This window comes from Tachyglossus aculeatus, chromosome 3 (assembly GCF_015852505.1).
Source record: "Tachyglossus aculeatus isolate mTacAcu1 chromosome 3, mTacAcu1.pri, whole genome shotgun sequence".
Taxonomy (NCBI): domain Eukaryota; kingdom Metazoa; phylum Chordata; class Mammalia; order Monotremata; family Tachyglossidae; genus Tachyglossus; species Tachyglossus aculeatus.
Window position 1 is genome coordinate 45,419,686 of NC_052068.1, and position 16,499 is coordinate 45,436,184.

General features: G+C 43.1%; 1 protein-coding gene across 2 annotated transcripts in view; it reads left to right on the top strand.

Annotated features, from left to right (window-relative positions):
* HMGCS1 (3-hydroxy-3-methylglutaryl-CoA synthase 1) overlaps positions 1 to 16,499 on the top strand; it is a 35,631-nt gene that overhangs the window by 6,767 nt on the left and 12,365 nt on the right. The window contains exons 1-4 of one of the 2 annotated variants that reach the window (XM_038743750.1): positions 7,727 to 7,769; positions 13,110 to 13,567; positions 13,887 to 14,012; positions 14,281 to 14,445. In XM_038743750.1, coding sequence (XP_038599678.1) covers positions 13,120 to 13,567; positions 13,887 to 14,012; positions 14,281 to 14,445 — 739 coding nt within the window. In that variant the 5' untranslated portion in view covers positions 7,727 to 7,769; positions 13,110 to 13,119. Of the gene's footprint in view, positions 1 to 7,726; positions 7,770 to 13,109; positions 13,568 to 13,886; positions 14,013 to 14,280; positions 14,446 to 16,499 lie in introns of those variants that run through there. The other variant, XM_038743749.1, reaches the window with a different exon arrangement.

Consider the following 16,499-nt stretch of genomic DNA (forward strand, 5'->3'; position numbering starts at 1 on the left):
TCCTCTCCCCCTCCCCATCCCCCCACCCTACCTCCTTCCCCTCCCTACAGCTCCTGTATATATGTTTGTACAGATTTATTACTCTATTTATTTTACTTGTACATATGTACTATTCTATTTTATTTTGTTAATATGTTTTGTTGTCTGTCTCCCCCTTCTAGACTGTGAGCCCGCTGTTGGGTAGGGACTGTCTCTATATGTTGCCAACTTGTACTTCTCGATCGCTTAGTACAGTGCTCTGCACACAGTAAACGCTCAATAAATACGATTCAATGAATGAATGCCCATCGCGGTTGAGGCATGAGGTGGGGAAGAAGGTGCTCCTTACTTGTTCTGGTGCCCTGAGAGACAGGGGAGAAGGAAAGAGGTATTGGGAGCTGGTGTTCTTGGGGGAGGGCTGTTGACTGATGGAGAAATAGGGTGGAGATGATATGGTTGTGGTCTGCTCATCCTGAAGAGAGGGAAGGAGGCGGGCGGGGGGATATATTCTGCCCAACCAGAAAATAAGAGGGAGGGAGACCATTAGTTGCTTAGGCCTTGTGAGAAAACTACATGCGGAGATGCTCCTGGGATCTGGTGCCTCTGATTCTTCTGATGGAGGGAGTTGGGGAAAGCTGGCAGTTTGACTCCTCTTGCGGTAATCTGGCTCCCCAAATTCTGTACACCTACAGAGCTTGTTTTTTCTGCTTTAACACGGTGCACTGTTAACGTCTTTTCCTCCACCTCCTGCTTTGCCAACACGCTGCAGTGCTGGTGTTTTCGGAATGTCCCTCTAATATTTCCTTTAGAGGTGAATAATCAGCTGTGCCTTCAGATTGATTCCAACAAGCCTGCTGGATTGGGGTGGGTAGAGAAGCGGCGTGGCTCAGTGGAGAGAGCCCGGGCTTGGGAGTCAGTGGTCATGGGTCCCGGCTCTACCACACAGTCAGCTGTGTGACTTTGGACAAGTTACTTAACTTCTCTGTGCCTGTTTCCTCATCTGTAAAATGGGGATTAAGATTTTGAGCCCCACGTGGGACAACCTGATCACCTTGTATCCTCCCGGGCGCTTAGAACAGTGCTTTGCACATAGTAAGAGCTTAACAAATGCCCTCATCATCATCTGGCCTGAACCAATGCACTTTCTAACTGTATTAACAAAACCGCCGTTTCCTCAACTTGACCTGCCTTACAGCACTGAACACATTAAATGCTGGGAAAATACCAGGATTTAGTCTTGATAAATTTTTCCTCTGAATATCAGGTATATGCCTCTGATTAAGTGCAAGCATGCACACAGTGCTCCTAGGAACTGCTCACGTTTTAGATCATTTAGTTACGTGTTTCAGATGGGGATAAGATAGATGAAAGTGCCAATTTCAGTGGAAGTTCGTATGGTCTCTTAATTTTTGAGTAATGCTGTAAAAAGGGATAAGCTTGGGAGGACCAATAGCCTGAGTGAAGAGAAAGGAAAACCTTCGTTCGTACTACTAACTAGTGGAATGGTCCTGCTCTGTTCTTCCCCCTCCCATCCCAAGCACCTTGAGGACAAGGCTGTGCGACAATACTCCTTCCCCCTCCGTCCTCAAGACTGAGCAAACCCCAAAAGGGCTAGTCCTAATAGGGCTAGACTTACCTGCTCCTTTTCAGATTGCCTGTCTGTCATCCTCTCCCTGATTATCTTGAGGCTTTTCTGGGGATTTGGCTCTGTTCTTGGGATGCCAAGGGCTTTTGTTTTGTCTCAAGGATGCAAACTCTCAGATTGGACCGGGAGTTGACTCAAATATTCTGGGTGACCGTAGCAGAAACTTGGGGCCACCTCCCAGAACAGGTTGGAACCAGTTTGGTTTTTCTGATTTAAGGGGTGGAATGTTTATCCTACGCATTTGGAACTTTTATTGGCTATTGGAGCCCTTCATCCTCCGAGGCATACACAGCATAATAGTCAAATTATTGCTGTAACTGCCGAAAGGGTACCGAGCAGATCATAAGAATCAGAAACCGTACTATTTATATCTTAGTTCGGAACCTAAAGCAGTTCAATTTTGATCTGGGTTTCTTGGCCTAACTCAGTGAATGCCCCTTCGTATTTCTGTTTTCTTAATTGGTAGTCCAGGAAAAAGTAGCGCTATTTAGCCACCTACATGTCCCACAGCATTTGAAATCGTGTTTAAGAATAAGTAACAGTGTACTCTTTCCAGTCTTCACCAGCCAACTGTATTAACAATACCGTGTTTCCTTAACTTGTTGGAGACCGAGCTCTTAAATGTCCTAATTGTTCAAAACACCTTTCTGCAACTCAATGTCACTTGGCACGGACTTTACAAGGGTGCATTGATGTGCGTGCCTAAATTTGAGTGGCAAATTGCCCTTGGGTGTTTTGTGTAACATGTCTGTAGTAGGACAACCTATGTTGCAGAAGGGAACAGATTATATGGGTGTGGGCAGTGCTTTCTTATCTGCAGAATTGTACTCCCTTGGCAGGATCTCAGGGGAATCTTCTCTTTGGACCAGTCTGGTTACTCCTGTTCGGTTGATCCTTCTGCTGCTGTTTGTTGGATTGCTCGTGGAGAGAGAGAATAATGATGATGGTATTTGTTTAGCGCTTACTATGTGCCGAGCACTGTTCTGCCTTCCAAAGACTGCTTGAGACTATTAGAGGGGCCCATCTTTAACAGCTAGATTTAATTACCTTTTTAAGGGCTACGAGAAGTGGGCAAAGCATTTCAAAAGAGTCAGAATCTCAAGAACCAGGTTAAAAAGAGACCAGGAGGTAGGTGGCTCTGGGGAAAGGCTCATGGAGATGAATCAGCTGGCTCTTTACGGGCAGCCCAAGGGGTGCACCAGCCTTGTGACTGTACACTCCCACCAAGGAAATCACACGGTATTCGTAGGAATTAAACTAGGCCAGCTCAGCCACAACCAAATGTGCTGCTTCAGTAGCTTAAACTGACTGGGGTTAATGACGTGGTCATTGCTGTAGCGAAGGACTACGTTTACTGAAGAACCCCACGTTAAGGAAATGTTGTGTTGCAGTTCTCATGTATTAGGCTGTAAACTATTGTCTTGCATTTGGTTGTACTTTTCCAATTGCTGGACGGTGCTTCCCACAATTACTCGTACTGATCTGATGCTGTGAGCGTGGGCACGACCATTTCTTCTGGCATTATGTACAGATGCTCTCAGAAGAACGCTCCCTAATTACACAATAACATTCTATCCGCACACAGACCGGGAACACTGTATGCAGTTGCTGACAGAGGCTTACCAAAGTAGGCCAAACTGGATTGGGGAGAAACAGATGCATATGCAGATGTAATGAATGTGCAAAGGGACTAAAACAATTTAGAGCGAAATGACACCTCAGTTTTAACCCCACGTGCAGTTTGGCAATTTTAAGTTTACATTCAGTTCTCCTTTAACAAGGAAGTTTCTTTCCTGGTGGGCCCTACTGTAGTAGGCATTGGCTAGTCCCGGACAGAGCCATTTCTTTGCACAGCCAGGTGCATGTTGTCAGAAGTGATTGTGTACTGCTTTGTTTGGATCAAGTCCTTATTTACGTTCAGGAGGATTCAGTCTGATATAAACAGGAGAGGGCATCATGTTGGACAAGCCCCCTCTTTGTGAGGTCTTTGGACAAGACCTTTATACCCTTACCTTGGCCCAGGAAAGGTCTGATGAGGTGCAGCGTGGGGGAAGGTTGGGAGAGCGCCTAAGAAAGCTCATCCTTTCCCATGCCTCTTGGTTAGTATGGAGTAGTTTGGGTTCCACTGATAAAGCCACTACGGTCTGTGGGATGAAGACATGGCTCTGGCTTCATAAGGGAAAAGAAGCCCTCCATGAACCTAGATCTAGTGACAGACAGCCTCAGGATAAGCCATCTCTGTCTTTATGATTTGTTTGAGAAGCAGCATGACCCTGGGAGTCAGAAAGATCTGGGTTCTAATTCTGGCTCTGCCACTTGTCTACTCTGTGACCTTGGGCAAATCACTTAACTTCTGGGCCTCAGTTACCTCACCTGCAATATGGGGATAAAGATTGTGAGCCTCATGTAGGTCCCTGTATTCAATCTCATTACCTGTATTCAATCTGGGGTACCTGATTATCTACCCCAGAGCTTGGTACAGTGCCTGGCACATAGTAAATGCTTAACAAATACCAGGATTTATTAGTAGTAGTAGTAGTAGTAGTAGTATTCCTCTGCCTACACAGGGGTTGGCAGTAAAACATGAGATTGGGATTCAGAGAGGAGTTTGGCTTTAGAGGAGAAAAATGAACAGGCTGAGTTGTAGTAGACACCTTATCTTCTCACCCAAACCCTGTCCTCTCCATGTCTGTTCAGTCACTGTAGACTGTACCACTGTCCTCCCTATCTCACAAGCCCGTAACCTTGGTGTTGTGCTCGACTCCTCTCTCATTCAACCCATATATCCGATCTGTCACCTGATTCTGTCACTTCTATCTTCCCAACATTGCTATAATCCATCCTCTCCCCTCTCCCTAAACTACCACGCTGATTCAAGCACTTTAACCTATCCCACCTTGACTGCTGCATCTACTTCCTTGCTGCCCTCCCTGCCTCCTGTCTGTCCTCACTCCAGGTCACACTGCATTCTGCTGCACGGATCATTTTTCTAAAGAAAGTTCAGACTGTGGTTTTTCTCCAATCCTCAAGAACCTCCAGTGGTTGCCCACCCAACTCCACACCAAACAGAAACTCCTTACCGTTGGCTTTAAAGCACTCAACCAGCTCATCTCGCTGATCTCTTGCTAAAGTGCAGCCTTAGGGCCAGCTTACCCATTCTACCCCAATCTCTTCTCTCTTGCCAGCCCCTTTCTTAGGTTCTTTCCCTAGCTTGGAATTCCCTCCCCCTCCAAATACACCAGACCACCGTCTCCCCACATTCAAAGCCTTATTAAGGCCTCCCGCGATTAGGCCCTCTTTTCCCCCCGCTCCCTCTCCTTACTGCGTTTTCTATGCTCTTGGATCTGTGACCTTTGGGCATTTGGTAGTAGCCCCACCCTGAACTTTACAGGACTTACACACATATCTTTAAATTATTTATTACAAATTATTATAATATCTACCTCCCCCTCTAGATTGTAAGTTCACTGTGGGCAGGGAACAGATCTGCCAGCTCTGTTGTATCTCCCAAGCGCACGTTGCCAACTTGTACTTCCCAAGTGCGTAGTACGGTGCTCTGCACACAGTAAGTGCTCAGTAAATATGAAGAATGAGTGAATGAATACCACAGTGCTCTGCACACAGTCGGAGAAGCATCGTGGCTCAGTGGAAAGAGCCCGGGCTTGGGAGTCCGAGGTCATGGGTTCGAATCCCGCCTCCACCACTTCTCATCTGTGTGACTTTGGGCAAGTCACTTCCCTTCTCTGGGCCTCAGTTCCCTCATCTGTCAAATGGGGGTGAAGACCGTGAGCCCCCCGGGGGACAACCTGATCACCTTGTAACCTCCCCAGCGCTTAGAATAGTGCTTTGCACATAGTAAGCGCTTAATAAATGCCATTATTATTATTCGGGCCTGGAATGCCCTCCCTCTGCCCATCCGCCAAGCTAGTTCTCTTCCTCCCTTCAAGGCCCTACTGAGAGCTCACCTCCTCCAGGAGGCCTTCCCAGACTGAGCCCCTTCCTTCCTCTCCCCCTCGTCCCCCTCTCCATCCCCCATCTTACCTCCTTCCCTTCCCCACTGCACCTGTATATATGTATATATGTTTGTACATATTTGTTACTCTATTTTACTTGTACATGTCTATTCTATTTATTTTATTTTGTTAGTGTGTTTGGTTTTGTTCTCTGTCTCCCTCTTTTAGATTGCGAGCCCATTGTTGGGTAGGGACTGTCTCTATATGTTGCCAACTTGTACTTCCCAAGTGCTTAGTACAGTGCTCTGCACACAGTAAGCGCTCAATAAATACAATTGATGTTGATGATGACAGTCAGCACTCAATAAATACCATTGTTGATGAGAGATCAGCAAAGTGTAAGGTAAGAGGGGGAGAACTGATTGAATTGACCAAACTGCACTGAATGTGATTGTATAATCTGATGAAGAATGGCTCAAAGGTTCGGGATGCACCTTGTTGAGGGGAGTGTGGGCAGGGATTGTCTCTTGCTGAATTGTACTTTCCAAGCACTTAGTATAGTGCTCTGCACACAATAAGCACTCAAATACGATTGAATGGTCTTTTCTCACCAGGCCAGTACCTGCCAAAGAATGATTTCTATTTTTTATATATATTTTTTTTGCTGAGATCAGGCCTCCCAAGTCTGTCCAGAGGCAGAAGTGTGACGCACACTTCCCTTGAAGCAGCCACGCTTACCCGAATACGCTTCTGCTGTTTTCCAAATCTGGTCTAAACAGCAGAGCTGAGGACCACTGAAAATACAACTTTTTTTGGTTTGTTTTTGCAAGATAGAGAAAAAGACTCCCCTGATTCTTATTAAGCCACCTTTTGATAGACTCAAAGGGATAATACCTCAGTATAATATAAGGCTGTGAGTATGAGAGTTAGAGGACCTAGGTTCTAATCCCAGCTACCCGTGTTGCCTGCTGTGTGACCTGGGCAAGTCACTTAACTTCTCTATGCCACAGTTTCCTCATCTCTAAAATGGGGATCCAGTACCTTTTCCTCCTATTTAGCCTGTGAGCTGTGGGACGGGGGCCAGCGGCCTCATGTCCTACTTGACTGTCTTGTACCTACCCCCGTGCGTAGTTCAGGGCTTAGCACGTAGTAAGCACGTAATGTACCATTATTATCATTAACAGATTGCTTAATCAGTTGCTGATCTTAGAACAGCAGATGTTTATTTACCTTTTTCTCAGTAAACCAGATTGCCGCAGATACTGTTGGTCAACTCATGGGGACTATGGTGATTTTACTGTGATGCTGTGACAAAATCAGGCCAGAGATTAACTTATTTTGGCTGCACCTTTAGCAAAATACCAGTTATTTAATTTTGCTCAGTTTTGATATGAAACAGGGATTATGTCCAATCTGATTATTTTCCATTTACATCAACTCACAGCACAGTGGTTGGCCCATATTAAGCCCTTAACAAATATTAGTTATCATTAAATCCAAATGTCTGTCAAGTTTGAGTCACGTGTCTTAAGAACATCTATAATTTTTTTGGGGGAAAGGGAAAGTTGTTTAATGTGGAAGCCACACTAAGCTTGGCAATAGAAAGGGAAGAAAAGGCAAGTTAATTGTCTGGCAATTCTCTGCCATAAACTCCAACAGATTGTATTTTTAGAGTACTAGTATATTTTAGGGGAGAAACTGAGCGCAAATCCAGAGGTTGAAATCATAAACAGGTAGAAAGATTAAAAGGATTTAAGGCAGCTTTTTAAACAGTAAAACCATTTGAATTTTCAGACTTGGAGCTGTCGGTCGTATATTTGCCAGATTCCCAGTTCATCCAGTTTTCCATATATTCGTGAAAAACTGAATTTCCATTTAGTTGTTCAGTCAAGTATTTTACTGTTTAACCCAGTCATTGAGATCAGCATTGAGGTTAAGTTTTGATTTTGGTCGAGATGGAGCACTGGGGCCTCATGGATTGTTTGAGGTTTGCGATTAGGCCAGTTAATGACTTTTTTTTTTCCCTTGAATCTGAAAGAAGGGCATGTAGCCAAGTGTTGTTTGTTCTGTGGACTTTAGTTTAATGATTTGAGATATTTTTGAAAATATCTTATATGAAATTCCTAGTGCTTGGAAAAGGAGCCATACTGATTGACAGACCTGGAGACTGAAGTCCTCCCTCCCTCCAACAGGTATGGCATCCCCAGTAATTGCCATGTCTTGCAGCTTTTTAAACAACATCGCAAAAACTGCTTGCTGGGGTGAAAAGATGGATTTTCTTTAAGGAGTTTAGTTCTCTGGGCGCTTCTTGCAGAATCAGTGCGTTAATTTTGGATACTTTTGCCGGCATGTGAATAAATAACCTCAGTAGCATATACCATAATGGATTGTGTATAAAGTCATTGTTAAGGCTCACCTGAGAACCAGAACAAACTTCAGCCTCCCACATAGAGGTAAAGGTCAAAAAAAATATCAGCAATAGGGGAGTGGGATTGGCTCAATTGGCTGCATTAGCCAGGCCTTGAATTCGACTTTTTGTCTTTGATGATTTGTCCCTGCAACCCTTTCTCTTTACAAATGCATTTCATTTTAAGTTGGGCTTTTGGCATGCTTAAAGTTACTAGGCTATGGTTTGTCAAGTTTTATGAAATGTCAAGGGATATTGGTGCTTGTGTGTGCATGATGACCCTCGTAGTACTATTTTTTTTTTCCTTCCATAACTAAAGTGCATGGTGAAATTAGTTCCGGAAATAGTCCTGTATCACAGAGGTGTGTTCCAGAAAAATGTACTGGCTCTGCTCATACATGCAAAATAGTTTCTAATTCCAGACAGACACATTGTGGGAAGAATGTTTCCTAATTCCATAACAGTGTTTTATCCAAAATTTGCAGTGAAGATGTGTTCTAGAACTGATGGTTCTGTATTACAATAATGTCTGTTTTATGACCTTGTCTCTTCTGGTTGCTTTTTCTTGATTTTTTTTTTTTTGTTACTACTACTACTACTACTACTACTAATAATAATAATAATAATGGTATTTGTTAAGCATTTACTATGTGCCAAGCACTGTTCTAAGCGCTGGAATAGATACAGGGTAATCAGGCTGCCCCACATGGGGCTCACAGTCTTAATCCCCATTTTACAGATGAGGTAACTGGGGCACAGAGAAGTGGCTTGCCCGAGGTCACATAGCAGACAAGTCGCAGAGCCGGGATTAGAACCCACATCGTCTGACTCCCAAGCCCGTGCTCTTTCCACTAAGCCATGCTGCTTCTCTGTTGTCCGCCAAGACTGCCACATGCTCACATCTTAAATACACTTCTATAACATGTCTTAATAGTGGTATTAAGAGCTTACTGTATTTGGCAAGCACCCTACTAATCGTTGGGGTAGGTACAATGACAGCAGATCAGACTCAGAGCTTTCTGACTCATAGGTGATTCAGAGGCTCATTTCTCCAAGATATAGTTTGATGGTGAGTCCACTAGTCAGCGAGTCACCCACCTGACTGAAAATAGCAATAATAATAATGGCATTTATTAAGCGCTTACTATGTGCAAAGCACTGTCAGAAGCAATGGGAACCCATTGTCAAACTGGATCTGAGTTTGTTGTTCCATCCTGGGCTGCGCCCTCCCCAAGAGACTCTAGAAGACTCTTTCCACTCCATAAAGGATGGAATACACAGGAAGCCAGTGTTCATCTGAGATGTGTAATTCAGGAGATGGTGGTGAACAGGGCTTTCTTCAAGGAGTACAAGTATCTCTGACTTAAAAACTTCAGGGTATCACAAGGCTTCTGTTGCTTCTCTCTGGGTTCCCTGACCAAGTTAGAAGTCGTGCGAACCCCTCAAGAAGTTGAGCAGAAACGGGTAAGAAAACCACTGGCCTGGTGCTGCCACTCTTGCTGACCGTCTGAAGGAGGATAGCAAAGAGGGCCTCCATCATCATCATCATCAATCGTATTTATTGAGCGCTTACTGTGTGCAGAGCACTGTACCAAGCGCTTGGGAAGTACAAGTTGGCAACATATAGAGACAGTCCCTACCCAACAGTGGGCTCACACTCCATTACACGGCTGCTCACTGGAGAGGCTTTCTGGGTGGGTGAGAGGGTATTGGCAACATGCTTCAGGTGGAAGTTTGTTCAAAGTGAGTGATGTCTTCTTATAAAGGTTGGAGACCCTCTAGGTGCTTTTGTGATCAAATTAATCCTGGCTCTTAAAGTGCTCCAAATTCCAGGTAGAAAAAACACAGGGTGATTTACACTGCATTTTCTGGGAAAGAGGAGATTAGGATCTTCAATCTGGACTTCTGCATGACGCTAGAGAAAATGTTGCATGAAACCTGCTAGTGTTTCTCCGAAATAATTTACCTATCAGATTATGGTAAAGGTTATGGTAAAGGTATAGGTATGGTATAGGTATGGTAAAGGTAAACCTCTGCTAAGGTTTCTGGTTCACCTGTCAAAAACATCCCTTTTATGTCTCGACAGATTTATTACATACTTCTCCCTTTTTATGTAGACTGAATGAATATGTTTAGATTGTAGGCTCCTGAAGAGCGGGAACCATGATGCTATTGCCAGCTTGCATAGTGCCATGTGCTTCTGGGCAGGAAATACAGCGTTTGTTGATTTGATGATTTGACCGTCCCTATCTGTTGCCGACTTGTCCTTCCCAAGCGCTTAGTACAGTGCTCTGCACGCAGTAAGCGCTCAATAAATACGATTGAATGAATGAATGAATGATGCTGGTTGGAAAGGGCTTGTTGATGATTTAGTCATTACCTATGACAATCATTACACTGAACCCAGAATCCAATAAATGGATGGCTTTTTGATTAATGTTTCCTAAAATCACTGCTTGCCATACTCTGCAGAGCACTTCAAAATTTCTGTTCATTTTTTTTTCTTCTTCTTCTTCAAGGCTAATCATTCAGAAGCCTTCCTGGAAGCACAATTTTCACTTGATTCAAATCCATCATTACCAGTATAGATTTTTGTGCTAGTTTAACCTAACATGGGAAAATGTTGGGCTTTTTACACTTAAATGCACTTGACTTTGACTTTCGATGCAGGATTTTATCATCTCAGAGTTTTAAATCTGTATTAAAACATATGTTCTGAAACAGGACTCAAAATTGGTATTTTCTCCAAATCAATTTTTGGTCTTCAAGATCCAATTCTTTTATTGCAGTGGTGAGAATAGCAGAGGTGGGGTGTGGAGTGGTGAGACTCAAACCATGATTTAAAAAAAAAAAAAAGGCAACGAGTGGTAGAGCCAGTTTTCACACATCCAGCCGGGCAGTGAGTTGCTCTGTGTTTCGACTCAGGGCCAAGTTAAATTGCTGGGAAGTGGGATCTAAAATGCACCATTGTGGTGTCCTCCTCTTTCAGAATGACCACCAAATCCTTTCTCGCTATCAGGCCAATTTACCACCCAATCTCTCTCCCAGATCCAATTTTGGGGTGTTCGCAGTGAACTAGCAGAGGGCCTACTTCAAAGCATTTTGGAGGTGTAGAGCCGTTATAATAACAGTGGACAGAAGCAGCAGATAAGTTTCTTATTAAATCCCGGCTGTTTTTGAGTATTTTGGGGTGGGGTGGGGTGTCAAGGAGCACTTTCAAAGGAAGTTTTTTGGGGATATTTTGTGTTGAGGATTGTTAAAACCCATTTCTATAGTATTATAGAGGTTATTCTTTGCAATAAAACTGATATCGTATGGCTGACATCTTCAACAGAGTCAAGATTTTTAAAGTGGCTTTCCCAAAATAGATGAGAGGTAGAACATCTTATTGAGTCCCCGAGTCCCATCGGCTTGTTTGGTAACTGAATAGATCCCACTTCAACTTTATCCAAATGCAAGTAAACATTCCTAATTTTAGGAATGTGGAAGAGATTGATCAACCCTGAGTGGTGTTAGCAGCTTGGAAGATACCCCAGCACTTCCATTTCCTTTAAGTGACTCACTGTCCTCTTTTTTTTTGGGGGGGGTGGGGGGTGGTAATGTATCTTGATATTTCATCATTTCCTTGTGTCTAATAATAATTATAGTATTTGATAAGTGCTTAATATTTGCCAAACACTCTTCTTAGCACTGGGGTACATACAAGGTAATCAGGTTGTCCTACGTGGAACTCAGTCTTAATCCCCATTTTATAGGTGAAGTAACTGAGGCCCAGAGAAGTTAAGCAGTTTGCAGAGAGGGCAGGTGGCGGAGCCAGGATTAGAACCCACGTCCTCTGACTCCCAAGCACGTGCTCTTTCCACTAAGCCACGCTGCTTTTCTAATCTGTAATTTATTTTAGTGTATGGCTTCTCTGGTAGATTGTAAACTCCTTGAGAGCAGGAGTCATGTCTAGTACTTCTGTTGTGCTCTCCCAAGTACTTAGTACAAGCCCTGAATGGAGTAGACTTGTAGTAAATGCTATTCACTAATTGGCTGGCTGAAGACTTGTCCTTCCATTCTAAAAGATTCTCCTGTAGGTGAGATTATATCCATAGGGTTGAATTACACAGAGGATCTGACACTTTTTTGCTTCTTGTGGCAATGGAAATACAGTAGACTGCGGTGAACGTTACATCTGGGCTTGGATTGCGCCCTCCTGGGATTCACTGCTGAAAGCAACATTCAAGCCATAATCTTTTGCCATAAATAGAACATGTCTTTAGTGTAGGCCAAGGATATGTGCCCAAGACCGTTGATATTTTTTTAAATAGCATATACTATTTACTTAGCTGAACTTTGCCTCTAACAAGAACTTTGTTTACGTGTAACTGTTTTGATTTTGTGATAACGATAAAGATTAAATTATTGATTTGTGGCTGAGAAGACTGATGGTGACTAGTCCCTTCCACATTGAATTATTAATATAAAAATTTACTGAGCTTGGAGTCTTGACTGCCTGGTTTTGGGGTGGGGCTTATTTGTTTTTAGTTTATTTCCCCGCCGCCCCCCCCAAGACAGCATAAATGTACAGAGTAAAGAGATCCCAAGATCCTATGATTTTATAACTCTCTAAATATATATGTATATTCGGTAGATGGACAGACCTACTGAAGATATGTATATATCTATATATAGATATAGATATATAGATATATAGATATATAGATGTATCTCTCTCTCTCTATATATATATTTTTTTTAGAGAGTTATAAAATCACAGGATCTTGGGATCTCTCATGTGAGTGTGTTCATGCTCTCCTTATTACTCACCCACCTGACCAATGCAGTGTGGAAAGAAACTAATGTATCAAAACCCTGAGCTTGCTTCTGTTGTGCCAGGTTGCAGTTTAGCCATTTTGTGGTTCTGGGAGAAACTGATTTAGAAGCATTCTCTGCCTCCTTCCTAACTTTGCATGCGATAGACAGATTGGTATTTAAAAGAAGCAGTATTAATGTAAACTCCATAAACACTTAGAAAAACTATCGAAATTTTATTGCAGATTTCTCCATTTCTTAGAAAATGACCGAGTTGTGCCTTAAGCCAAACGGCTCTGTCTTGTCTTTCTTTGTTTTGTTTCTGAAGTTCCCTCACCATGCCGGGGTCTCTTCCTCTGAATGCCGAAGCCTGCTGGCCTAAAGATGTGGGAATTGTTGCCCTCGAGATCTATTTTCCTTCTCAATATGTCGATCAAGTGGAGCTGGAGAAATTCGATGGAGTCGACGCCGGAAAATACACCGTTGGTTTGGGCCAGGCCAAGATGGGTTTCTGCTCGGACAGGGAAGACATTAACTCGCTGTGCTTGACTGTGGTTCAGAATCTGATGGAGAGGAGCAACCTTTCCTACGACTGCATTGGCCGATTAGAGGTCGGCACGGAGACGATCATCGACAAGTCCAAGTCCGTGAAGACAGTGCTGATGCAGCTGTTTGAAGATTCTGGGAACACAGATATCGAAGGCGTCGATACCACAAACGCCTGCTATGGCGGCACTGCTGCCGTCTTCAATGCGATTAACTGGGTTGAATCCAGTTCTTGGGATGGTGAGTTAGGATGTCCCTTTAAAAGCAGTTGTCAGCTTAGCTGGAATGCTTGGATGATTGATCTCTTGCCACATCTTAAAATGAAAGCCATTCTGGAATGTGTTGAATAATGATGGTATTTGTTAAGCGCTTACTACGTGCCAAGCAGTTTCACGGACTACTCACGAAACGGTTTTCCAGGTTGGCGGCCACGGGGATGGTCAGGGTTTGCCCCTAGAAATTGCCTCATGCTGACATCAGTTTTGTTGACGTATATGTTGTGAAGTCGTCTTGTTTACCCTTGAACGGTCAGTTAAGTCTGGAAAATTGTCTTTTGCAGGCCGCTACGCTCTGGTTGTTGCAGGAGATATTGCCGTGTACGCCACGGGAAACGCTAGGCCAACAGGTGGAGCAGGAGCGGTTGCTATCCTTATTGGCCCAAATGCCCCGTTAATTTTTGAACGAGGTGAGTCACAGGTTTTTGTGGAAGATTAGTTGCTAAAGAATATAGATATTTAAATGAGTTTGTTCTTTTTATTACTACTGGGATGAAGCCATACCATTATTTCCCCTGTGCCCACATCACACTTGCATGGGACTATTACAGTGTATGCTCTAGGCTGTTGGCACTTCGTGACCACGTTGGGGCTCATGTTGAAATCGACATGCCTACTAGCTAAGACGGCAGGGGACTGAAAGCTTTTTTGTTTTTATTCTTTGTTGGGGGGGACTAGGGCTGCGTGGGACACACATGCAACATGCCTATGACTTTTACAAACCCGATATGATGTCTGAGTATCCCGTGGTTGATGGTAAACTGTCCATTCAGTGCTACCTCAGTGCCTTGGATCGCTGCTATTCCGTCTACCGCAACAAGATTCGTGCTCGTTGGCAAAAGGGTACGTATCTTTGTAAAATCTTATTGGGAGAATGTGTCTGCCCTCACAGATGTCGGACGCTTTCTGTTCTCCAACTCCATTGGGCTCTTTGCAGTTCCAAGCTTGGCAACGTTGTGCACATTGTCTGCAAATCGAGCCGGGGTTTATAGGTTTATGCCAGGTTCAAGAGTGGCAAGTACATTCACGCTCATTATCTCGCTTTCAAATTTAACCCTTACCCTAAATCGATTTGTCAGAAATCCTTTTTCTAGAGCCAAAGGGGAAAGAAATTTGAAAAAGCTAGACTCTGGAACTAAAGTTGGATTTACTAGCAAACTGAAGCAGGTAAGTATTAAAATGAGGAATTTGCCTGGATGAATAATATCATCATCATCATCAATCGTATTTATTGAGCGCTTACTATGTGCAGAGCACTGTACCAAGCGCTTGGGAAGTACAAATTGGCAACATATAGAGACAGTCCCTACCCAACAGTGGGCTCACAGTCTAAAAGGGGGAGACAGAGAACAAAACCAAACATACTAACAAAATAAAATAAATAGAATAGAAATGTACAAGTAAAATAAATAAATAAGTAGATAAATAGAGTAATAAATATGTACAAACATATATACATATATACAATATGGACCATATTGGAAAAGAATGAAACTAGTGAAACAAAACTCCAACCCTTTTAAAGACTAAAGTGATTTGAGTGGGACTCCTGAACTGAAATGGAATTCCCCATTAGGATTTTTAAAATGCATGTTCCGGATGGTCACTTTTTTTCTATTTGTCAAGCACTGTCCTAAGTGCTGAGGTAGATATAAGATAATCAGGTTGGACACAGTCCCTGTCTCACATGGGACTTGCAGTCTTAATCTGTATTTTAGAGATGAAGTAGCTGAGGCATAGAATGGTTAAGTGACTTGCCCAGAGTCACATAGCAGACAAGTGGCAGAGTTGGGATTAGAACCCAGGTCCTTCTGACTCCCTGGGCCAAGCTCTATCCACTAGGCCATGCTGCTTTTATGGTAGAAAGAGCATGGTCCTGGGCCTCAGAGAACCTATATTTTAGTCCCAGTTCTGTCACTAGCCCGCTGTCTGACTTTGGGCAAGTCACTGCTCTGTGCCTGATTGCTCATTTGTAAATTGGGGATTAAGACTATGGGATGTAGACTGTGTTCAACATAATTGTATCCACTCCAGCATTTAGTACAGTACAGTGCCTAGCACACAGTAAGTGCCTAACAAATACCATTCTTTTTTTTTTTTTTCTTAAGAAGGCGATTCAAGCCCTATGTGAACCAGGAACTGTCAGTCCTGATTAACTTATATCTACCCAGGGCTTAGTACAGTACTTGGCATATAATAAGCACTTTTTAACAAATATTGTTGTTTGTATTATGTTTTAATTCATGTAGGGCATAACATTTAGGTAGTTTTTTTTTTTAATGGCCCATTTCCATTCACCCTAAACTCTGCCATTCAAGGTGAATCACTAGTGCTGATAAGCAGCTTTTGTGTATAAGAAACAGTGTGGGATTGAGGAGGATCTTCAGTATTTACACACTAGCCCTGTATTAGGGAAAAGAAATGCCCCCTAGATCTTTAAACTAGGAACCAAATGTACAGTTTCCAAGGAGCCAACCGACTTGATACTTATCTGAGCACTCCTGGTACTATAAAATCCCTGTACTACTTGGGCAAGAAAAGGGGAGGAAAATAGAGGTGATTATGTCTTTTTAAAAAGTCCCATTTCATTGAGTCTTTACCAGCTAAGTCAAGGGCATCTACCACGCAGATCTAATGCAGTCCATTCCATTCACTTGGAAAATCCAAAGGCTTTGAAGAGCCGTGTAAAATAAGGCTACTTGTAACTGGGTGAGCTATAATTAAAGCCTAGATGACCAAGTCCCTTTTCCAACATTCATTTGGTGATTATTTTTGTCCAGAAGTTGAACTGTTGTGCTGCAAATAATCTAAGCAAGAGGTACTTCTCTTTTTGAACAGCATACCCTCACTTGAAGATCACAGAGCTAATGTAAAAGTTATTTTTACGCCCCCCAGTT